Source organism: Schistocerca nitens, chromosome 2 (assembly GCF_023898315.1).
Source record: "Schistocerca nitens isolate TAMUIC-IGC-003100 chromosome 2, iqSchNite1.1, whole genome shotgun sequence".
Lineage (NCBI taxonomy): Eukaryota > Metazoa > Arthropoda > Insecta > Orthoptera > Acrididae > Schistocerca > Schistocerca nitens.
This window is the reverse complement of record NC_064615.1, coordinates 833,701,057-833,726,059: the sequence shown is the minus strand read 5'-3', so window position 1 is coordinate 833,726,059 and position 25,003 is coordinate 833,701,057. Positions and strand designations below refer to the sequence as shown.

Sequence of the window (25,003 nt, the reverse complement as noted above, 5' to 3'; positions counted from 1 at the left end):
CATAGATGTTAAGTCCCATAGTGCTCAGAGCCATTTGAACCAGCATCAGGTCGCACAGGACACGGGGGAGTGCTGGACGGGAAGGCGCGATGGACGGTCGCAGGAAATACTTGGAGAGTGTTAACCAGTTCGCGCGTGGTCGCGGGAGATAGAAATATTTCGTAGTGCCGATTTGTGCACTTTCCGTGGCTTCTGCAGTGAAGATGTAGTATGCGTTTAGAAGTGAATATCTTGCGAGCTGTGTTGTTGCTCATAATTAATTACGTGAGGTAGGAATCTATCGTTTCCCTGTTATTCAACTTGTGTTTTATTTAGTTCCTGAACATCGACATCAATAAGTGTTTTGCGGTAATAAACGGCATTCTTAAAGGTACTTCTGCTATCGTACTCCTCATTTAAACTCGTTAAAAATAGTACCTGCTGAGTTTATTTAATTAATTAATTATTAATGCTATTCATTTTTGGAACACAACCTATGACCAGCTAAGAGACAGAAGTGATGACACTTAATGCAGGACCTGACCATCATTTTGCAGGACAATGCTCAAGCATGTACAGCCCAAGCTGTTACTGATTTGTTTGATTGATGGGCCTGCTAAGTGCTATACCACCTACTGCACTCCCCTGACTTAAGCGATCGTGAGTTCAACTCGATTTCTAAACTGGAGGAAACACTTCTCGTTATTCGCTTCAGAACTGCTACAAATTCGTCGGGCAATAGACCGCGCCGCTCGAACTGTCAACACAACTGGCACTGTTTAGAGTATTCTACAACTTCCACATCGCTGGCAACGGGTTATACACAATGCTGGTGACTACTTTGAAAGTCAGTAAAACTTTGAAACACGTATCTATTTTGTACGAGCTGTAAATAAGTTGTTGTTGTTGTGGTCTTCAGTCCTGAGACTGGTTTGATGCAGCTCTCCATGCTACTCTATCCTGTGCAAGCTTCTTCATCTCCCAGTACCTATTGCAACCTACATCCTTCTGACTCTGCTTAGTGTATTGATCTCTTGGTCTCCCTCTACGATTTTTACCCTCCACGCTGCCCTCCAATGCTAAATTTGTGATCCCTTGATGCCTCAAAACATGTCCTACCAACCGATCCCTTCTTCTAGTTAAGTTGTGCCACAAACTTCTCTTCTCCCCAATCCTATTCAATACCTCCTCATTAGTTACGTGATCTACCCACCTTATCTTCAGCATTCTTCTGTAGCACCACATTTCGAAAGCTTCTATTCTCTTCTTGTCCAAACTATTTACCGTCCATGTTTCACTTCCATACATGGCTACACTCCATACAAATACTTTCAGAAATGACTTCCTGACACTTAAATCTATACTCGATGTTAACAAATTTCTCTTCTTCAGAAACGCTTTCCTTGTCATTGCCAGTCTACATTTTATATCCTCTCTACTTGGACCATCATCAGTTATTTCGCTCCCCAAATAGCAAAACTCCTTTACTACTTTAAGTGTCTCATTTCCTAATCTAATACCCTCAACATCACCCGACTTAATTCGACTACATTCCATTATCCTCGTTTTGCTTTTGTTGATGTTCATCTTATATCCTCCCTTCAAGACACCATCCATTCCGTTCAACTACTCTTCCAAGTCCTTTGCTGTCTCTGACAGAATTACAATGTCATCGGCGAACCTCAAAGTTTTTATTTCTTCTCCATGGATTTTAATACCTACTCGGAATTTTTCTTTTGTTTCCTTTACTGCTTGCTCAATATACAGATTGAATAACATCGGGGAGAGGCTACAACCCTGTCTTACTCCCTTCCCAACCACTGCTTCCCTTTCATGTCCCTCGACTCTTATAACTGCCATCTGGTTTCTGTACAAATTGTAAATAGCCTTTCGCTCACTGTATTTTACCCCTGCCATCTTTAGAATTTGAAAGAGAGTATTCCAGTCAACATTGTCAAAAGCTTTCTCTAAGTCTACAAATGCTAGAAACGTAGGTTTGCCTTTCCTTAATCTTTCTTCTAAGATAAGTCGTAAGGTCAGTATTGCCTCACGTGTTCCAACATTTCTACGGAATCCAAACTGATCTTCCCCGAGGTCGGCGTCTACTAGTTTTTCCATTCGTCTGTAAAGAATTCGTGTTAGTATTATGCAGCTGTGGCTTATTAAACTGATTGTTCGGTAATTCTCACATCTGTCAACACCTGCTTTCTTTGGGATTGGAATTATTATATTCTTCTTGAAGTCTGAGGGTATTTCGCCTGTTTCATACATCTTGCTCACCAGATGGTAGAGTTTTGTCAGGACTGGCTCTCCCAAGGCCGTCAGTAGTTCCAATGGAATGTTGTCTACTCCGGGGGCCTTGTTTCGACTCAGGTCTTTCAGTGCTCTGTCAAACTCTTCACGCAGTATCGTACCTCCCATTTCATCTTCATCTACATCCTCTTCCATTTCCATAATATTGTCCTCAAGTACATCGCCCTTGTATAGACCCTCTATATACTCCTTCCACCTTTCTGCTTTCCCTTCTTTGCTTAGAACTGGGTTTCCATCTGAGCTCTTGATGTTCATACAAATGGTTCTCTTATCTCCAAAGGTCTCTTTAATTTTCCTGTAGGCAGTATCTATCTTACCCCTAGTGAGATAAGCCTCTACATCCTTACATTTGTCCTCTAGCCATCCCTGCTTAGCCATTTTGCACTTCCTGTCGATCTCATTTTTGAGACGTTTGTATTCCTTTTTGCCTGCTTCATTTACTGCATTTTTATATTTTCTCCTTTCATCAATTAAATTCAATATTTCTTCTGTTACCCAATGATTTCTACTAGCCCTCGTCTTTTTACCTACTTCATCCTCTGCTGCCTTCACTACTTCATCCCTCAAAGCTACCCATTCTTCTTCTACTGTATTTCTTTCCCCCATTCCTGTCAATTGTTCCCTTATGCTCTCCCTGAAACTCTCTACAACCTCTGGTTCTTTCAGTTTATCCAGGTCCCATCTCCTTAAATTCCCATCTTTTTGCAGTTTCTTCAGTTTTAATCTACAGGTCATAACCAATAGATTGTGGTCAGAATCCACATCTGCCCCTGGAGATGTCTTACAATTTAAAACCTGGTTCCTAAATCTCTGTCTTACCATTATATAATCTATCTGATACCTTTTAGTATCTCCAGGGTTCTTCCATGTATACAACCTTCTATCATGATTCTTAAACCAAGTGTTAGCTATGATTAAGTTGTGCTCTGTGCAAAATTCTACCAGGCGGCTTCCTCTTTCATTTCTTACCCCCAATCCATATTCACCTACTACGTTTCCTTCTCTCCCTTTTCCTACACTCGAATTCCAGTCACCCATGACTATTAAATTTTCGTCTCCCTTCACTATCTGAATAATTTCTTTTATTTCATCATACATTTCTTCAATTTCTTCGTCATCTGCAGAGCTAGTTGGCATATAAACTTGTACTACTGTAGTAGGTGTGGGCTTCGTATCTATCTTGGCCACAATAATGCGTTCACTAAGCTGTTTGTAGTAGCTTACCCGCATTCCTATTTTCCTATTCATTATTAAACCTACTCCTGCATTACCCCTATTTGACTTTGTGTTTATAACCCTGTAGTCACCTTACCAGAAGTCTTGTTCCTCCTGCCAGGCCGGCCGCTGGTGGCCGAGCGGTTCTGGCGCTACAGTCTGGAACCGCGCGACCGCTACGGTCGCAGGTTCGAATCCTGCCCCGGGCATGGATGTGTGTGATGTCCTTAGGTTAGTTAGGTTTAAGTAGTTCTAAGTTCTAGGGGACTTATGACCTCAGCAGTTGAGTCCCATAGTGCTCAGAGCCATTTGAACCAACCTCCTGCCAGCGAACTTCACTAATTCCCACTATATCTAACTTTAACCTATCCATTTCCCTTTTCAAATTTTCTAACCTACCTGCCCGATAAGGGACCTGACATTCCACGCTCCGATCCGTAGAACGCCAGTTTTCTTTCTCCTGATAACGACATCCTCTTGAGTAGTCCCCGCCCGGAGATCCGAATGGAGGACTATTTTACCTCCGGAATATTTTACCCAAGAGGACGCCATCATCATTTAATCATACAGTAAGGCTGCATGCCCTCGGGAAAAATTACGGCCGTAGTTTCCCCTTGCTTTCAGCCGTTCGCAGTACCAGCACAGCAAGGCCGTTTTGGTTATTGTTACAAGGCCAGATCAGTCAATCATTCAGACTGTTGCCCTTGCAACTACTGAAAAGGCTGCTGCCCCTCTTCAGGAACCACACGTTTGTCTGGCCTCTCAACAGGTACCCCTCCGTTGTGGTTGTACCTACGGTACGGCTATCTGTATCGCTGAGGCACGCAAGCCTCCCCACCAACGGCAAGGTCCATGGTTCATGGGGGGAGGTGCAAATAAGTATTTGCCACTATTAAAGTTCCAACCCTCGTATGATCCCCACCAACGCCTTGCCGCGACTCGCGGCTTTTCCATGTGAAATCAGGTGACACCGCGTATGAGTACATGTAACATTGTCGGTCAACGCCTAAGCCATCGCCCTTCCTATGGCATCGCCTTTGTGTTCCGAGTACTAAGTAGAAAAAATCATTCTGGCTTCTGTTCGTTGGATTTTTTTAGTATGCAACAGTGGTTACAAAAAAAACTTGTCAGGCTAAATCGTGTTAGTGGCACTCTTGATTTCTCTACTTATTATATGTGTCGAGGGATGTGGAATTAGACTCTTCGATTTTCGCCCCATTTGTTCTTTGTCAATTAATGTCCGCAGATTATCCATTAAAGCAAATACTTACGGGAATTCTTTCATTTTTACGTACATCAGACATTTTGATTCATTGGATACTTGTTATTAATTTCATATGCTCTCGAAAAGATATTGGTTCAAATGACTCTGAGCACTATGCGACTTAATTTCTGAGGTCATCAGTCGCCTAGAACTTAGAATTACTTAAACCTAACTAACCTAAGGACATCACACACATCCATGCCCGAGGCAGGAGTCGAACCTGAGACCGTAGTGGTCACGTGGTTCCAGACTGAAGCGCCTAGAACCGCACGACCATACCGGCCGGCGAAAAGATATTTTTTGAGACATAAATAGTTGATTTATCTTATAGGGAAGTACTGTATCACTGTTGTAAATGTTAAAACTGACAACTGCAACCACAACTTAATACTTTATAGCGAACTAAAACAATATAAAATTTTTACTTTCACCAAGTACATTAGAAAACGTACATGTCGTATCGTGGAGTGCTCCTTCGGAAATGTATATATAATCACATTAAATAGTACATAATAAGACTTTACACTTTTGCAGTTGCAGAGCATGATACTTAATAGCAAACTAATAGAATAATATGTTTTTTATCGAGTGATTACTTACATTAAAATGATTCTCACAGAAATAATCATATGTAGTGACCAGTATCTCATTTGGATCTCTACAAAGGAGTCGCAACTACATTTAACTAATCTCATTCCTTGGAACATTCAAAAACTATTTTTCGAATTTTTTATAGACTTATTTTTACAATGCGGTACTGCGCACCATTTGTAATCCATTTTCCGAAACGTAAATTCCAAAACAAGATATCACTCTGAATGAGCTTTATGACTTTAGGAGCAGCATGCTAGGCAGTGACGTCACAGGCATAACACGACTTAAATCGAGCGTTTTAGTGGGCTTCCAATTAATTGAATTTCATTTCCGTTTTCTTTAAACACTGAACTCCATGAGCATAAAATGACGTAATTAATCTTTTGAGACGATTTCCACAAAAACAATCAAATACCCTATTGCAGGGCGCGCTGGAATTCCAAAACCACACATATGTGATACAGATGCGCTTATCAGGGAAACGTGGTGCCCAGGTCATAAAGCCAGGATTATGTAGCTATGGAAAAAAGTCATTTGCTCGGATGAGTCTTGTTGCCCACTGTTTCCAACTTCTGGCCGAGTTTACATCTCAAGAGCGAAACACGTCGGGAATTCGGTGAAGATTTGGCCAGCCTTATCGTGATATTCCAAGGGCTCCATCATACTACCGCCAAGGATTATGTCGCCATTTTGGCTGAACTGGTCCATCCCATGGTACAACGTTTGACCACCAATGGTGATTCTGTGTTCCAAGAGGACAGGGGCCCTGTTCACTTGGCTCGTATCGTCCACGGCTGGTTTTGTTAGCAGAGGATGAATTTTCGCATCTCCCCTGGCGACCACACTCACCAGACCGTAGTATTATTGAGCCTTTGTTGTCAACTTTGAAGAAAAGGTTGAGTGATCGGTATCCACCTCCGTCATCGTTACCTAAACTTGCACTGTTTTGCAGGAAGAATGGTGTAAGATTCCATTGAAAGCGATACAGCACCTGTATTTATCATTTCCGAGACGACCGGACGCTGTTTTGAATCCTGTCGTTTCTCCTACACCGTACTGGGGACGGTAGGGTAGGTCTGGGAAGTTGGACCACTGCGTGAGATGGACTAGTAGTATCTTTCACAAATGCGTCGCTGGAGAGTAGCTCCCGCCACTTGCAAGGAAGTTATTTTGTGAACAAACGTGATGCAGAAGTGTTGCTCTCCTTTTCGTGTTAGTTCTGGAGAAAAATCACATTCTCTGTTCTGAAAGCTGAAAGTTTTATGCGTTGTTACATAATTTTAGTATTAAGGCTTAGTTTGTGCAATATTGATACAATTTTTTCTGCGAGCTTGACTAATGTGTAGGCATGAAACTAATCTAAAATGACCACTGAGTTCACTGCCTGCTGACAGAATTCGGCGTGGTTCATCTCTCCCAAACCATCGGGAGGGCTGGACCAGTGTTATTATGCAGAGATCGACCACTTGTTTCAGTGTGTGAGAGAGAGAGCACAATTAAATATAGCTTCAAGACATGCGCAATAAGCCCAATGAAGATGGTTGCGCTCTCAGATTATACTAAATCATTGGAGGATATGTGTGTGCCAACAAATGGAAGAGCAGCATCTTGTACATAGGCCAACCAACCACTTCAAGACTCATCAAAAGACCTACTGATTGCAAGCACATCAAAAGAACTGAGGTATCTGCACAAGTCAAATTCTTTCACTGACACAGCTTCAGGCTCCACTTGCAAGATTACCATCTAAAAATTGACTATTTCTATGCCAACACGGACGAAACTTTTGGAAGAAAAATCACCTGTTCCTTCTAGCGATAAAACCATGAATTTTGAAAGGAAGGCAGCAACTGTATTCAAAGGACTAAACTTTGCCGAAAATATTGAAACTGTAAAGAAAAAAGGGATAATAAAAAAAGAAAAAAGAAAAAATATCAGAAAAGGGAAATACTTGTGAAGAGAAAAACAGACTGAAGATGCTCAATGAGAAAAATACCGCAAATAGCTCACCGTGTTCATCAGATACAGATATTGTAGAAGATGACAAAAATAACTTTGATTAATGAGATGAGCATGAATTTGTTGGCTGCGATGAAATCTACTACGAAACTAATAAAAAATACTATTGGATTCAGTGTGTTGCCTGTTCACAATGGTCAACATTTAGTAATAAATGTAATTATTGTGATGGGAGAAAGACAGTCTAATTCTTGAATGAAATTTTCACTCTGCAGCGGAGTGTGCGCTGATATGAAATTCCTGATAGATTAAAAGTGTGTGCCGGACCGAGACTCGAAATCGGGACCTTCGCCTTTCGAGAGCAAGTGCTCTACCAACTGAACTATCAAAGCACGACTCAGACCCCCTGCACACAGTTTTACTTCCGCCAATACCTTGTCTTCTACCTTTCAAACTTCACAGGGGAACTTCTGTGAAGTTTGAAAGGTAGGAGATGAGGTACTGGCCGAAGTAAAATTGTGAGAAGGGGGCGTGCATAGCTCACTTGGTGGAGCACTTGCCTGCAAAAGGCAAAGGTCCCGAGTTTGAGTCTCGGTCTGGCACAAAGTTTTACCCTGCAAGGAAGTTTCAGGCTAATTCTTAAACAAAATCAACAACTCTTTAGAAAAGCCAATGTTCAACCAAGATTTTTAAAAAGTGAAAAAATTGCTTTGGAATAAAATATGTAGTAGTATAAGTCTATTCATTACAACATATTCCAAACAAAGGTATGAAATTTCATTTGACTCATTTCTTTATGTTTAGCCATTTTTATTTGATACATCTCTCCCAGTACGCTGGTTCATCTCACCCATACACTTGTGGGCGAGATGGACCATTCATGTATATTTTCATTTTATCACATCTCTTGTAATTTAAGTGGCAGTACCTCAATGATATATTGTACTTAAGTTTATATGACACTCTATACAAACATGCCGAAGAAGTCAAAAAAAGTTGAAAAACACAAATTGTATGGTGAAGAAACGAACTGATCCAACTCTCCCAGACTTTCGCTAAAATGTTGTGTTTTTGGTGTTTCCATATTTTTATCTATCCCCTATACACAGGAGTGGTAGACCCTTGTAGACGTTTAGGACATTCCGTGTTGACACACTGTGCTGGGTATATTCATTCACAGTGTGGTCATGGGTATGTCCAAAGAAGATAGATTACGTTCAGTGGTGAATAGCACAGTTATTATATAGTTTTGAGTCTAATTTTTTAAGAAATTGTGTCTCGTTTCCTCCACCCATTCCCTGGGAATGCCCATGGGTGTACTGTTCTAATAAATTTGCTTCAATTTTTTTTATTGTGATTTCATTCCCCTGCCCAATATGGGCAGGGAAGGGCTGGCAGCGCCACATTCCGCCGCTCTTCAGCCAATTGACATTACAGGTAATTAAAGAGAAGAAACTATATAGAAAAAAGGTGAAGAAAAGGGGGACATAAAAATATAATAAGTGGAGACAATGGGGGTTTAAATATAGATTGACATGGGGATGCTCACTGGGGGACAGTTAAAAAACCAGTCGACATAAGGTTAAAAGAACACAGTTGGCGACTTGTGGAGCTGGACACTGGACACTGGAGTGTCATGCACAGGGTAAAAGTTGGCTATAGTATGAAAACACTCCAGAATGAGAGACACTGAAAAGACCGCTGCAAGCTATGGAGCACACACAAAGAATAAAAACTGCCGAGAGAGAGGAGGCCTGAGAGGAGGGAAAAAGAGGGGAGAGGAAGGTGCAATGGAGGAGGGGGACCTGAAGGGTGTGGGATGAAAAGAAAAAGGGTGAAGGGTGGTCGGGTGGGGCACCAATGAGCAGGAGATGGGCGCGGCGGGGGATTGCAGGAAAGGCAAGTCAGGAGGGAGCAGGGACACACAGAAGGGTGGCACAGGAAAGGGAGGGGGTGTAGGAAAGAGGAAAACCGTTCAGGGGAGGGGAAGAGGAGGGGAGAGGGAGCCCTGAGGAGTAAAGTGGGGAAGGTAGCATTAGAGTTGGTAGGATGGGTAGAGACCAGGATGAAGCTGATCATCTGGGAGGGGCAGGTGCTAGAAGTTGCATTGGGAAAGGAGGTGGAGGGTGTGGGGATCGAGAGAGGGTGGGACACAACAGTGAAGGTGCGGCAACGGACTGGGGGTAGAGAGGACAGAAGACACCAGGGGGTGACGGGGACTGAGTCGGCGAATGATGTACAGGGTGCGGATGTGTTCACTTCAGCTAATCCAGTGACTTAGTTACAAGGTAACGTAAGTTATTTTGCGAGTACCCCTCGTAGATGGAAGAGGAAAAGTACGTGCTCACCGTCGGCGTAGTCAGGCGGCAGCAGCCTGCTGAAGGGGTGTCCCGTGGCGCCCCACTGCGGATGGCGCAGGTTGTTGCAGGCGCCGTCGTAGCGCCGGTAGCGGATCACAGGGCAGGGGGTTGCGAGGCGCGCCTTCTGCAGATGCGGCGGGCAGAAGGCCAGCACCGACGTGCGCAGCGTGTCCACGCGAGACAGCTCGCCGATGTCGCCTCGCGACAGCCCGTACCTGCAGCACCCCACACCTCTAGTACAGCACCCTGCTGTAAACCCCTCAGATCCAGAGAATGTTTTATTATTTGCCTGTAACGCACTGATATGAAAATTAGCTCTCTAAGTATGACGAGGCGTACTTGTTTTAAAAAGATATCCTATTATAATACAACCACAGTGCCATCATAGAAAGATAAACACAAAATCAGCTTAGTACCATAGCACATATATAAAACATGGAGTGTACTAGTCATTGTTAACAGTGCTACCGTTCATAACAAACTGCTGTACAGTGGCCACAAAATGTTTATATCGTACGCTCGTCAGATGTCGCTACTGTAGGCTGCACATATTCTTCGATCATATAATTGTACGAAATGGAACAAAAAGAAGAATACAATCAGTAAAGACTGTGGATTGTTAAAAAGGAAAGAGTTAAGTACCAACAATTCTGATACGCTCTTGTGGTGAACTTTAGGTGAAAATATAAAGACATCATAACCACAAGCTTACAGATTTCACAGTATATTATAAAATGATGAAATAAATAGGGAAAGAAGCCAAATGAATGAAAAGAGACTGTATTAAGTAATCAGCGCCCTCTGTCGACACGACCGCCAGATTATCGCTAAGGCGAGAAGCGGTCAGAGGAACTTAACCAGCGGAGGAACCCTAGTGCACTGTAACACGCCGTTCCCAGAAAATAATGATAAAACACCATACCTTGTAAATATTAGGCTTGTGATGTTACGAATAGAAACCTGCCGAACATTGTTAAAAAGTCAGTGGAATGTCATTCATAAATGTAAACACCCGCAATTTAAAGTTTATATTCAGATTCCGATGTTACATGAGAATGCTGAAGATTCGCTAACTAATGAGGCTTGACAACTCATGAAAAATTTACATATAAGAGAGAGGCGTTCAGGGATTAAAGTTCCCTGCAGTATGCCACTGACACCGCATTCCTTGCCCTTGCTCCTACCCTCCAACAGTCACAACGCCTTCTCCAGAATCACCTTGACCTTTTTGCCGCATGGTGTAACCAGTGGCACCTGAAAATCAATCCTTCCAAGACCCAGGCAATCATCGTAGGTCGTACCACTCGCTCCTTCCAGCTCCTGGATTTCTCCCTTACCATCTGCGCCCGTCCTGTCCTCTTCTCCCCCATCATCACCTACCTTGGCCTCACCATTGACCGCCACCTCACCTGGATCCCTCATCTCCGCTCCATCCAATCCAAAGTCCACAACTGTCTCCGACTCCTCAAACTCCTCTCTGGTCGGACATGGGGGTTGCACCCCTCTACTGTCCCCCACACCTACAAATCCTTAATCTGTCCCATCCTCTGTTATGCCAGTCCCGCCTGGATATCCCCCCCCCCCCAAATTCTATAAGTCCCTCCAGATCCTCGAGCACCATGCTCTCCGCCTCGCTTTCCATATACGCCTCCCGTCCCCCACTCATATCCGCTACGACCTCATTCCTTTCCCCCATCTGCTCCTATTCCTCAAACATATCCACATACTCTACACCTCCTGCCGCCTGATCCCCCTCATCCCCTGGTTGCTCCTCTCTTCTCCAATCCCCGCACTCTGCCACGCCTTCACTGTTGTGTCCCCCCTACCTTCCATCTCTACACCCTTCATCTCCTCTCCCAAGGTGGCTTCCGTCAACTCCCCCTCCCAGATGGTGCCCTCTCTCCCTCCATTTATCCCTCCTATCAACCCTGATCCTCACCCCCCTCCTTTCCTGTCCTTTCCCTGGGTTTCCTCTTCCGTCCCCCCCCCCGCTTCCATCCTGTTTTCTCCCCACCTAACCTCTCCCTGCCTCCCTTCTTCCCCCTCCCCAAGTTCTTTTGCATTCCCCTCCTCTGCCTTTTCCCACTCCCTGTCACATCTGCCCAGCGCCCCCCCCCCCACTTATGGGTCCTCGTCCTCCATTTGCTCTTTTCCCCCCTCCCCCTACTTCGTTTTTTCCTCTCCTTCCCCCCCCCCTTTCCTTTCCCGTCGTCTGTCCAGGTTCCCCCCCATCTGCCCTCGGCTATGGTATATCATACTTCTGAAAACTTTTTAGTGCAGTGTTCAAGTGAATGTTCAGTGTTGTTCGTCTTTCCAAAGTGCTGCGAACAGAAACCATGCTGTCGCTGGGTGTAAATTTTATATCTCTTGCGAACAGAAACCAGACTGTCGCCGTGTTTTTTTAAGTGCACGGCTATTCTGTTACCTGTATGCTTCTTATGTATTTTATTAGCATCATCAACCCTTTGTTTTATGTTTTAAGTTCCACGATTTTCCGCCATTTTACCATTTAAGTCACCAATTTTATCGCCTGTTTTTATTATATATTATCTTCATCTTTTTAAAACAAATTCTTTAGGCTGAAGAGAGGCGTACTAAGCTGCTGCCAGCCCGCCCCCTTCGGGGGGAATCGAAACTCAATAAAGGAAAGAAAATGGATTAAAGTAGACCACTGTCAAACGAAGCAAAGCAGGCACAAGGTACAAAATCGCTCTGCGCATCGAACACTTCTGATGACTTTTGTTTTCTCGCTTTATACATTTCAAGCCCTTCTAATAAGTTGAGAATGCGGTCTCTTTGCACCCTGTGAGGAATACACATATTATTCTCAATGTTCCCTATAGAATGACCAGTTTCTGATAAATGCAGTCGCAAAGCAGTTTTCTTATGCGGCTCTGAATGCTCCTTAAACTTTATTTTAAGAGAATGACCGGTTTGGCCGATGTAATATTTATCGCAGTCATTACACTCAATCCCGCATACTTCAGAGCCATCAAATTTATCACATGCCCTTTCCCCTGTGCTATAGTACGCGAAAGCGGTTATGGCCTCTGTGCCCGGTATGCACAGTAGATAGCTGCACAGCTAGCCAATTAGCCAATATTTATGAGGAAGAGTTCGTATCTGTGAGTTGTATCCTCCGAAGGTTTTGCTTGTCGATATATACTGGGTGAGTCACCTAACATTACCGCTGGATATATTTCGTAAACCACATCAAATACTGACGAATCGATTCCACAGACCGAACGTGAGGAGAGGGGCTAGTGTAATTGGTTAATACAAACCATAAAAAAATGCACGGAAGTATGTTTTTTAACACAAAACTACTTTTTTTTAAAATGGAACCCCGTTAGTTTTGTTAGCACATCCGAACATGTAAACAAATACGTAATCAGTGCCGTTTGTTGCATTGTAAAATGTTAATTACATCCGGAGATATTGTAACCTAAAGTTGACGCTTGAGTACCACTCCTCCGCTGTTCGATCGTGTGTATCGGAGAGCACCGAATTACGTAGGGATCCAAAGGGAACGGTGATGGACCTTAGGTACAGAAGAGACTGGAACAGCACATTACGTCCACATGCTAACACCTTTTTATTGGTCTTTTTCACTGACGCACGTGTACATTACCATGAGAGGTGAGGTACACGTACACACGTGGTTTCCGTTTTCAATTACGGAGTGGAATAGAGTGTGGTTAGGTTAGGTTAGTGTTGTTTAACGTCCCGTCGGCAACGAGGTCATTAGAGACGGAGCGCAAGCTCGGGTTAGCGAAGGATGGGGAAGGAAATCGGCCGTGCCCTTTCAAAGGAACCATCCTGGCATTCGCCTGAAACGAGTTAGGGAAATCACGGAAAACCTAAATCAGGATGGCTGGAGACGGGATTGAAACGTCGTCCTCCCGAATGCGAGTCCAGCGTGCTAACCACTGCCCACCGAATAGAGTGTGTCCCGACGTGTCAGGCCAATAATAGATGTTCAATGTGGTGGCCATTATTTGCTGCACACAATTGGAATCTCTGACGTAATGAATGTCGTACACGCCGCAGTACATCTGGTGTAATGTCGCCGCAGGCTGCCACAATACATTGTTTCATATCCTCTGGGGTTGTAGGCACATCACGGTACACATTCTCCTTCAACGTACCCCACAGAAAGAAGTCCAGAGCTGTAAGATCAGGAGAACGGGCTGGCCAATTTATGCGTCCTCCACGTCCTATGAAACGCCCGTCGAACATCCTGTCAAGGGTCAGCCTAGTGTTAATTGCGGAATGCGCAGATGCACCATCATGCTGATACCACATACGTCGACGCGTTGCCAGTGGGACATTTTCGAGCAACGTTGGCAGATCATTCTGTAGAAACGCGATGTATGTTGCAGCTGTTTGGGCCCCTGCAATGAAGTGAGGACCAATGAGGTGGTCGCCAATGATTCCGCACCATACATTTACAGTCCACGGTCGCTGTCGCTCTACCTGTCTGAGCCAGCGAGGATTGCCCACGGACCAGTAATGCATGTTCCGTAGATTCACTGCTCCGTTGTTTGTGAAACCCGCTTCATCGGTAAACAGGTAGAACTGCAACGCATTCTCTGTTAATGCCCATTGACAGAATTGTACTCGATGATTAAAGTCATCACCATGTAATTGCTGATGTAGCGACACATGAAACGGGTGAAAGCGGTGAGCAACGCATTCTCTGTTAATGCCCATTGACAGAATTGTACTCGATGATTAAAGTCATCACCATGTAATTGCTGATGTAGCGACACATGAAACGGGTGAAAGCGGTGACGATGCAGTATGCACATGACATTACTTTGACTCAGTCCACCGGCTCTCGCAATGTCCCGTGTACTCATGTGTGGGTTCATGGCAACAGCAGCCAACACACCAACTGCACCCGCTTCTCCTGTTACGGACCCGTTTGCGTGCTACGACCATACCTGTTGCATACAGTTGGCGGTAGATGTTTTGCAATGTGCGGCACGTTGGATGCTCTCTGTTCGGGTACCGTTCTGCATACACCCTGCAGGCTTCAGCTGCATTTCGTCGACACTCGCCATAGATGAGTATCATCTCCGCCTTTTCAGAGTTCGAATACACCATGGTCACAGTTCCTACAACACTACACTATCACAGACGTCTGGTAACACGGTGTACTACAGTTGGTCTGCGTGCGGAGACGAATGCAGAATAACAATAGCAGCAAGCGCTACATGCGGACACTGCGACAGTTAGACCAAACCACAACAGTGCACTACAGCCACACTCGTAAACACGGTCGTCATCGTAAACATGTCCCTACAGATGCTGCTGGCCGACCGTGGCCCGTGTTTGTTACAACACGCAACTGTACGTCGGAGGTTTCAAGCGTCAACTTTAGGTTACAATATCTCCGGATGTAATTAACATTTTACAATGAAACAAACGACACTGATTACGTATTTGTTTATACGTTCAGATGTGCTAACAAAATTAACGCGGTTCCATTTAAAAAAACTTAGGTTTGTGTTAAAAAACATACTTCAGTGCATTTTTGTATGGTTTGTATTAAACAATTACACTAGCCCCTCTCCTCACGTTCGGTCTGGGGAATCGGTTCGTCAGTATTTGATGTGGTTTACGAAATATATCCAGCGGTAACGTTAGGTAACTCACCCTGTATACGGGTTCGCTGGCCCGAGAGGAAGAGGCACGAAGTTTGAGGATTGGCGGTAGCGTCGCGACAAGAGGTGGTCACGAGATCCGAGAGGCCGAAGCCACGAGCTGCGCAAAGAGGGCCTGCACACAGCGAAAATACTGTAGTGCTTCACCAGGGTCAGCGCCGACGACAAACAGCAGGCCGACATCCCGTCGGTTGGTTGGCAGAATTCTTGTCGGACGACCGCTCGTGGCCTGCCTGCCCTCTTCTACCTGGCTTTCAACGGCACCACTCACAAGGGAACCTCCCCATCGCACCCCCCTCAGGTTTAATTATAAGTTGGCACAGTGGACAGGCCTTGAAAAACTGAACACAGATCAATAGAAAAAACAGGAAGAAGTTGTGTGTAACTATGAAAAAAATTAATAAAATATAAAAACTGAGTAGTCCATGCTAAGATATGCATCAAGGCACTGCGAGTCAAGCAGCGCCGTGGTCCAGTGGCGAAGTTCCGTTTCAGCCGCGATCGCGAGTGGCCGCTGTTAACTGTTGCGCTGCACTTCAGTGTTTACATCGCTGTACTTGTGCTTCGCCGAGTGCCGTCCGTCCGTTAATCTCCGTGTTCGTTCCTGTTCCTTGTGATCTGATCGCTCTTTCTGGTCTTGCTGCAGTTGCTTGGAATTTCGGTTGTTTAACCGAAATTGCTTCGCTGGATTAATCATGGCTACAAACCTCAGGAAGAATACTCTGGTATTTGCTTTTGACAAGGAATCCCGTCCTGTTCAGCCGACATCCCTGGAAATAGATGACTGGATTACACAGGTAATTGGTCTAAATTCTGAAACCGTTCATACCTGGCAACTGGATCAGGAAAAATACTGTGTTTTTGTCAAGTTAATCAGTGCTTCGACTGTTGATAAAGTGTTACGAAAGTGGGGCTATGAAATAGATTTTGTGCATAGAAATGGTTATAAAAGTAAAGTTTCCATCTATCGAGCGGACATTCATTACAAAACCGTTCGTGTCTTGAATCTTCCCATTGAAATTGAAAATGATAAGATTAAGGAAGCTCTTTCAAACTACGGAGACGTTAAATCAATTGCAAATGAAAGATGGTCGCCTCGCTTTAAACTACAGTGTTTTAACGGGGTCCGCTGTGTAGAGATGGACGTTAAGACGAATATTCCGTCTCACATAACTGTTTGTGGGTATAAGGCACAAATTCTTTATACAGTGTAAGTAGGCTGTTTAGGTTTTTTTATTGGTAACGCCACCTCTGTATGAAAGTCACTGGCTGTGCTGTGTGCAGTCTGTAGCTGCTTTGCATTGTTGTAATACTCGCCATTATAGTGTTAGGCAGCTGGCTGTGAACAGCGCGTAGCGTTGCGCAGTTGGAGGTGAGCCGCCGGCAGTGGTGGATGTGGGGAGAGAAATGGCGGAGTTTTGATATTTGTAAGAATGGATGTTATGAACTCTTACATATATTATGACTTTTGATGACTATTAAGGTAAATACATTGTTTGTTCTCTATCAAAATCTTTCATTTGCTAACTATGCCTATCAGTAGTTAGTGCCTTCCGTAGTTTGAATCTTTTATTTAGCTGGCAGTAGTGGCGCTGGCTGTATTGCAGTAGTTCGAGTAACCAAGATTTTTGTGAGGTAAGCGATTTGTGAAAGGTATAGGTTAATGTTAGTCAGGGCCATTTTTTTGTAGGGATTTTTGAAAGTCAGATTGCGTTGCGCTAAAAATATTGTGTGTCAGTTTAAGCACAGTCAGGTATAATTTTTCAAAAGGGGACGTTTCATATGGCGACCCTGCCAGGATTCGAACCTGGAATCTTCTGATTTTTTCTTGTAGCTTGTGTAATTAGTGTAGCTATTGTTTATTGCTAGCGTGTAATTGTAGAGAGAATCTCCATTGTAGTTGTAGTTTTTCATTGTTGTACAGTAAAACAGTTGTGGCATGCATGTAGATTTGCACCAAGTATTTCGCAGCTGCAATTAACTAGATATTATTTTCAGTGTTATGTTAATGTGTTCTCTTATTTTTGCTCTTCAAATTGTGTTTTTCTGTGTTGTCGTGTGAAATATTGTGACAATAATGGCGTGTGAAAAACGTAACACTAGGCTCCAAAGTAAATTGAGAAATGACAGCGAAGACGAAAGCAGTGTGTTAGCACCACCGTGTAATGAATTAACTAATATTCAAAGTAGTAATTTGGTAACTGTGCATAGGGAAATGGAGCGGGTGGCAAACAATGGCATGGACAGTGAAACAATTAGTGAAGAGGGAAGCATTATCGATCGATCGGTCGGCAACAGCTCGCCTCAGGAATAGAGAATGACAGGACACAATTTTGCAAATATTGTAGACTCAGGTTTTGCGTCCTCACCGTTTTCTCAAATAAGTCAAGACACATTTTCTGCTTGTCAAAATGTGAATGTTGCCGGTGCAAATTCACTGCCGAAAAGCACTGAGGAACATGTTTCAGGCATCAGTGCATTGTTATTACAATTAATGCAAGAAATGGGACAAAAGCTTCAAAAGTTAGACACAGTGGAACAAAATCTTAAAAAGTTAGACACAATGGAACAAAATCAGAGACAAACACAGCAAAAGCTTCAAAAGTTAGACATAATGGAACAAAATCTTCAAAAGTTAGACACAATGGAACCACACCAGAGACAAACACAGCAACAGTTAGACGCAATGGAACAAAATCTTCACACCATGCTTGAACAAACACGTGAAGATTTAACTACTGAGTTACATAACATTGAATCGAAATGTCAAAAAGTCTGTAATGACGTAAAAACACAAATTTGTGAGCATTTCCAACATATTTTTTCGCGTCTTGAAAATGCATTACAGAATCACGAAGCAGCCATAAAAGAACTGCAAATTATTGTTCATGAAAATCACGACACCCTGCAAGCTAAAATTGACTCAGTTGCATCTACCGATTCGGTTACGCAACTTGCAAAAATTCAAGAAAACTTAAAGGACACAGTAGATACGATTTCCACACAAATGGACACTCTGAAACTTGGTTCAGAAAAACACACTGAGGAAATAAGTACACTATCAGAGAAAGTAGTTGAACTTTCGGATCAGCTAAATAATTTATCTACGAAGGTAGATGATAATCTGAATGACGCAAGACCGGTAGTCTTTAATGACACAGAAGAGTGTGAACAAATTAGGAAATTCAATCAAAATCAAATCAATATACAGTACAAAAGAGAAATCCGGGAAGTACAAGATCAATTGGCACAAGTAATACAAAAATTACAAATTTCAGAGGACACTCGCACTCCAACACGGGAAGAGGGACATAGAAATACGGAAAAGCCGCAACATAATAACACAGGGCATTTCGGAAGTTATGAAAGAAATTGGCAATGTGCACCGAATTTTGAGACGGAACCGCCGACACGACGTAACAATGACCGATATGCTACTCGCCGACACGATGATTTTGACTATAAGCTGTTCATTACTACACGTAAATTCAAAACATTTAAGAATTCTGCCAACGACATTCATCCACAAGTGTGGCTCCATCAATTCTCTCATTGTTTTCCCCCCAACTGGTCATTAGAGCACAGATTAGAATTTATGTGTGGCTACTTGGAGAATGAACCAGCTGTAAGAATGCGATCGGTCATTCACGATTGTCACAATGAAGGAGATTTTTATCATGCCTTCCTCTCGGCATATTGGTCTCAAGCTACACAAGACCGAGTAAAACATAGCATCATAATGATGAAACATTTCGAACAATCTGAATTTTCCAGTCTTGTGAAATATTTTGAAGACATGTTACACAAGAATCAGTATCTTTCAAACCCATACAGCCCCTCAGAACTCATCCGCATTTGCTTAATCAAACTGCCTGAACATTTACGACATATTATTTTGGCAGGACGTTGTAAAGACGACATTGAAGCTTTTCAAGGACTCTTACAAGAACTGGAAATTGACACTGACAATCGCGGAACGCACGAGCACAACAATTACAGATCACATCCGTCGCAATTCCGCGATGAAAGAAATAATAACTGGACGCGACAAGGCTATTCTCACAACACAAATCGTGACTGAAACAGACACCACCCGTATGACAACCGTTGGCAGAGTAGTAATAATTACAGGGAAAGATCACCTCTCCGCAGTAATGACTATCACAGAGACAATCAGAGAAACAGACAATATGGGAACCAAAACAATTATTATTACGGGAGACAGAATAACTTTAGACGCAATGGTCCACTGTGCAGTGATAATTCAGGGAGAAATTCTCCACCACTTAACCGAGAAGAAAGAAACTACAGGAACTACCGACATGACGACAGACGATATGATCGTAACGACAGACCTGAATTGCATCAGAACTGGCGGGATTCAAACAGAGCAGGGCCCTCTCGACAAAGTGAATTTGTAGAAGTTAGGTGTCCAAACCCCAATAATGACGTGCGCCAACAAAGAGACAATAGGCAATGACTCATACTGCTGGCAGCCACAAAACGTACGTATGAAACTAACGACGCAGCTGCCGTAGCTAGTAATTACGTAAAAATGGAAGACATTAGGGACATCTTACTCCAGGAACACGACATAAAACATAACAACATTGCATATCCTGTGATTCACATTACTGTAAATGACGTAAAATTTACGGCAGTACTTGACTCTGGCAGTCCCATTTCAGTAATTAGTGAAACAGCTTTTAGCAAATGCAACAAATCGAATGATTGCCCCACACCTCCGTTACGTAAGATTAAATTACAAGGTGCAATCTTTGGAAAAAGTGTAGATGTACGCCAACAAACCAATTTAGAATTCTTTTGCCAAAGCCACAGCTTCTCTATGAACTTTCTTATTGTTCCATTATTGTCGACGGAAATTATATTGGGAGTAGACTTTTTGAATGAATACAAAGCAATCTTAAACTTTCACAATGCGGAAATAAGTTTAGAGAAGGAAGGTAAGTCAATAGCTTTGAAATTTGAAGATTGGCTCTCAAACCATGACGAGGAAATTAATCGGCTTTACCTTCTGTTAGACAACAGTTCGGAATTTTCTATGGAACTAGACACTAACAATCACTCTGCAAGTACTGACAGGGATGATATCGACGGCATATTTGAAATTAATGAGTTAATTCAGAATAAAATTCAAACAATTGAGAATTGTAATGACACTGATAGGCAGGACCTTTTTGAGATTTTACAAGCACATTCCACAGTTTTTACTCACAAAACAGGAACAATCAAGGGATTTCAATACCAATTTCGTGTTCGTGAGCATACTAAATTTTGTGTTAGACCATACGTAATTCCAGCACATTATAGGGACCGTGTTAGAACAGAAATACAATCTATGCTTGACGAGGGCATTATTGAGCCTGCAGTAAGCTCATACAACAATCCATTACATGTTGTTGAGAAAAAAAATGGATCGATCAGGCTTGTCTTAGATTCGAGACAAATCAATACTATCATTATTCCTGAAACTGACAGGCTGCAAACGTTGGAAGAACTTCTTCAAAATTTTAATGGGGTAAAAGTGTTGTCTTCCATTGATCTCAGATCCAGCTTTTATCAGATCGAACTTCATCCAGAATGTAGAAAATACACAGCTTTCCTTTGTTTCGGCGTTTGTTATCAGTTTCGGAAACTTCCTTTCGGTTTGAACACTTCTTCAGCAGCATTCATTCGTGGGCTAAATTCCATATTACCTGAGTTCTTAAAACGTCACATCACCTTATATGTGGACGATATTCTAATAGCAGAAGCTTCATGGGAACAACATAATCGCATCCTCAACAGTTTGTTACGTATTTTTGCAGAATCTGGAATTACAGTTAACTTGGAAAAGTCTGAATTCGGTAGGTCAAAGGTGAGGTTTTTGGGACATATTATTTCTTCTGAAGGCATTCAGCCGGATCCTGAAAAGTTAGAAGCAATCAGAGCCATTCCAGTTCCATCCACAAAAAAACAAGTCCGCAGTTTTCTAGGTCTCGTAAATTTTTACCGTCGTTTTCTGAATATGCAAATTCTTGTTACACCAAAACTTAGTTCTCTCACTGGAAAAAATACTATTTGGAACTGGGACAAACAAGCACAGTTGGAATTCAATTCTTTGAAAGAATCGCTACTTAACGCGCCAATACTAGCTCATCCAGATCTGTCACAAGATTTCTGCCTTAGCACGGATTCTTCTAAAGTCGGTCTTGGTGCCCATTTATTTCAAGAAGCCACAGAAAATGACACTACCATTCAGAAAACCATTGCTTTTGCTAGCCGAGTGCTAACAAAATCTGAAAAAAATTATTCCGTTACTGAATTAGAAGCTTTAGCTATCGTTTGGGCATTTAACAAATTCCGTTTCTTTCTTTCTGGTATGCACGTAAAAGTGTACAGTGATCATCGTGCATTACAATTTCTTATGTCTTCAAAATTAAATCATGACAGGTTAAAACGTTGGGCATTGTTTCTGCAAGAATTCCACTTCACAATAGTCTACATTCCCGGCAAGGAGAACATTGTTGCGGACGCACTGTCATGCGCACCGGCTGGGCTTCAGAAAAGTAACACAGAAGGCAACCTCGAGAAAAATTTCAGTATTCTTTACATTCAGAAAGTCGCCTTTGAAAACTTCATCACCACATCTTTAAAGGACATTGCTCATGAACAAGATAAAGATCCTATTTGGAAAGACATCAAAAGTAAATGGCATGAAAAGACACACACACAGATTCGGCATTATTATCTGGTTAGAAACAACATACTGTTCAAACGCTGCACTGTTGATGACAAGCTATGGGTACTTTACATTCCTGACGATTTTGTTAATAAGCTCATTTGGTACATTCATTTCAGCTACGCACATTTTGGTCCACGAAAATGTTATCATGTTCTTCGAACGACTTGTTATTTTAACAATATGGAAAAGAGAATTCGAAGAGTCGTGTCTATTTGTAAACTTTGTCAAAAGGCTAAACCATCTACTATCTCACATCGTGCTCCGTTGTTTCCTATCATTCCTTCTAAATTAAAAGAATTTGCTGCAGTTGATCTATTGGGACCCCTTGTCAGAACATCGAATGGATTTTCGTACGTTCTAGTCGCTGTTGAACTTACTTCAAAATTTGTTTCGTTCACTCCGTTACGTAAAGCCACTGGACGATCTGTATCCAACGCCTTTGTCAAAAATTTCTTACGTGAAGTTGGCCACGTTGCTAAAGTCATTTCAGATAACGGACCGCAATTCAGACCTGCTGTTTGGTCACGCATGCTTCGCAACCATAAAATCAAACCTGTTTTTATTTCATTGTACTCACCACATTGTAACCCCTCCGAACGGATTATGAAAGAAATCAATAAGCTTTGCAGACTTTATTGTCACAGAAAGCATCATCATTGGGACAGATATTTACACTTATTTCAAAACATGCTGAATGAAATGCCTCATGACTCTACTGCTTTACCACCTACTCTTGTACTGAAGAATGAAAAACCACCGAACAGAATCAGAGAGCTTGTACCTTTCCCGAATACACGTAAACTTCGACACAGAGACATAATTGATTTGGCTATTAAAAATATAAAATCTGCAGCAGACAAAAGGAGAAAACTACACGGTAAAGCAAATGCAAAGAAATTATATATTGGTCAGAAAGTTCTCATTAAAGCTCATTCATTGTCACATAAGAAGAAACACTTGAGTCACAAATTCTTTCTAGTTTACAATGGACCTTACAGAATCCGACGTATACCGCATGATAATTGCATTCAAGTTCAAACTCTGAGTACTATGAAGAGTAAAGGATTGCACCACACTTCACATGTAAAACCGTTTATTGAAAGATAATCTGCTTTTTAACTTTGTCTTTGCCATAAAACTTCTCACTTCACATTTCTAGTATGCTTTGTTAGACTTAAGAAACTATTAACATGCAACAATGTTTGAAGTTAAATATCCAATCAAGAACCAAGAGAACTTATTTAAACAGAAATTACGAATGCATTGTTATTGTGAACAGACCACACAGTGTTATTGTGCGTGTACATTCTTGCTTGTTAGTTGCACGATTACGTAACGACTATCAGGCTTACATACTTAGGACACATACTGGTACTGCTAATGAGATTTTAATGCAACATTTTGGTTTATTTGAAAATACATTCTGAAATTAAAGTGCTTTCTGAGAGATACCAGATGACACAGAAGTTAGTTTATGTGACAGCTACACGATTTTATCACGACGCTACTAATGAGTGACAATTTACAATGTTGCTTTTGCGGTGTATCTGTTTTATATCTGCACAGTTTTCTCAATTCTTCTGGAAAGAAAAACATGTTTTAGTAGTAACTTTTGTGGTATAGCAACAATGAGACAGCCTTTTTCGTGGCACAACAATACGTTACTGTACAGTACTTTCTTCATCACGCCAATAAGCATAATAACTACGATATCTATACGCAAAGCATTTCACTTTCGTTTATCATGAGGTAAGTACATTGACTTCTGCAGAACTTAGCTTTCGGAGGACGATAACTACGACACTTCCACAGAGATTATGTTGCGAAAGACGCACAGTTTAGCGCTACAGTACACGCATTTGAGTGATTAATCTTATACTTAAAACATTTATTTTTAAAGATTTTTGAATTACAAAGAAAGTTTTCCGTGATACATTTCATTCCATTGCTGTAATTTGTAACACCTGAGGGTATAATTGCATTAATCCTCAGGGGGGTACACGCTTACTTTGTGTACCATGTGTTTGGCAAGCACAAGGAGCCCTAGCTAATATGGTATTTGCTTATACAACTTTACACATCGGTACCATATTTCTCTAACACACAAATTACACAGCTATCTGATCATTTTTTTTACTACATCAGTGACACATGTTTACGCAATTACACAGTTGTGTATTTTGTCTGTACTGTGTGAACTGTTCATTTTTTTTTTTTGGAAGCTTTGTGATACTATGAGAGCTTTGATTGATATATTTGGTATGGGATCATGATTTTTAAAGTACGTTTGAGGTAGATGACACTATTTAAATGAGCAGAGAATTTTTTTTTAGGTTTTGAAATTATTGCAGAAAGCTACGACGTTTTTGAGATTTGACTGAGGTGTTATGTTATTTTTACGACGACAATGTGTATTATGCTGCTGAGGTTTCTTTATGATCAATAAGCTGATGCTATATGAGTTATTTGATTATGCTACATATCTGTAATGATGAAATATTGAAGAAGTGTCGACGAATAAGGTAAGGAATAATGAGTAGTGGTTACGGACTCTGACTTGTGAAAAAGGATGTTGGAAACCAAGAATCGTACTTTAAGAGTTATGAAATGTATGTAAATGCGTGAATGTATCACAATGCCTACGAAAATTTTTTGGACACTGTTATATCAATAGGATTTTGTTTCTACAGATTTGTAACGCAAATTCTTGACCTGTGAAATATTTTTATATGAGACTGGCACTGTAGCGGAAACTGCTGTCGTAAATATTTCGGTAAGAAAGCTAATTGACCTTGATGTAATGCGTTGTGGCACCCAGCTGGGCCAGCCGCCTGGAGAAAAAGCCATTAGGTGGAGAAACAAAGAGGCCATTAACCTCGCTTCTGACATTCCTTTGTAGAAAGCA

At 42.1% G+C, this 25,003-nt stretch overlaps 1 protein-coding gene across 1 annotated transcript in view; it reads right to left on the bottom strand.

The window, feature by feature from the left end:
• Positions 1 to 25,003, bottom strand: part of LOC126235371 (peroxidase-like) — a 184,284-nt gene that overhangs the window by 118,506 nt on the left and 40,775 nt on the right. Inside the window, exon 4 of the mRNA XM_049944093.1 lies at positions 9,673 to 9,899. Within this exon, the coding sequence (XP_049800050.1) occupies positions 9,673 to 9,899 (227 nt within the window). The remainder of the gene's footprint in view (positions 1 to 9,672; positions 9,900 to 25,003) is intronic.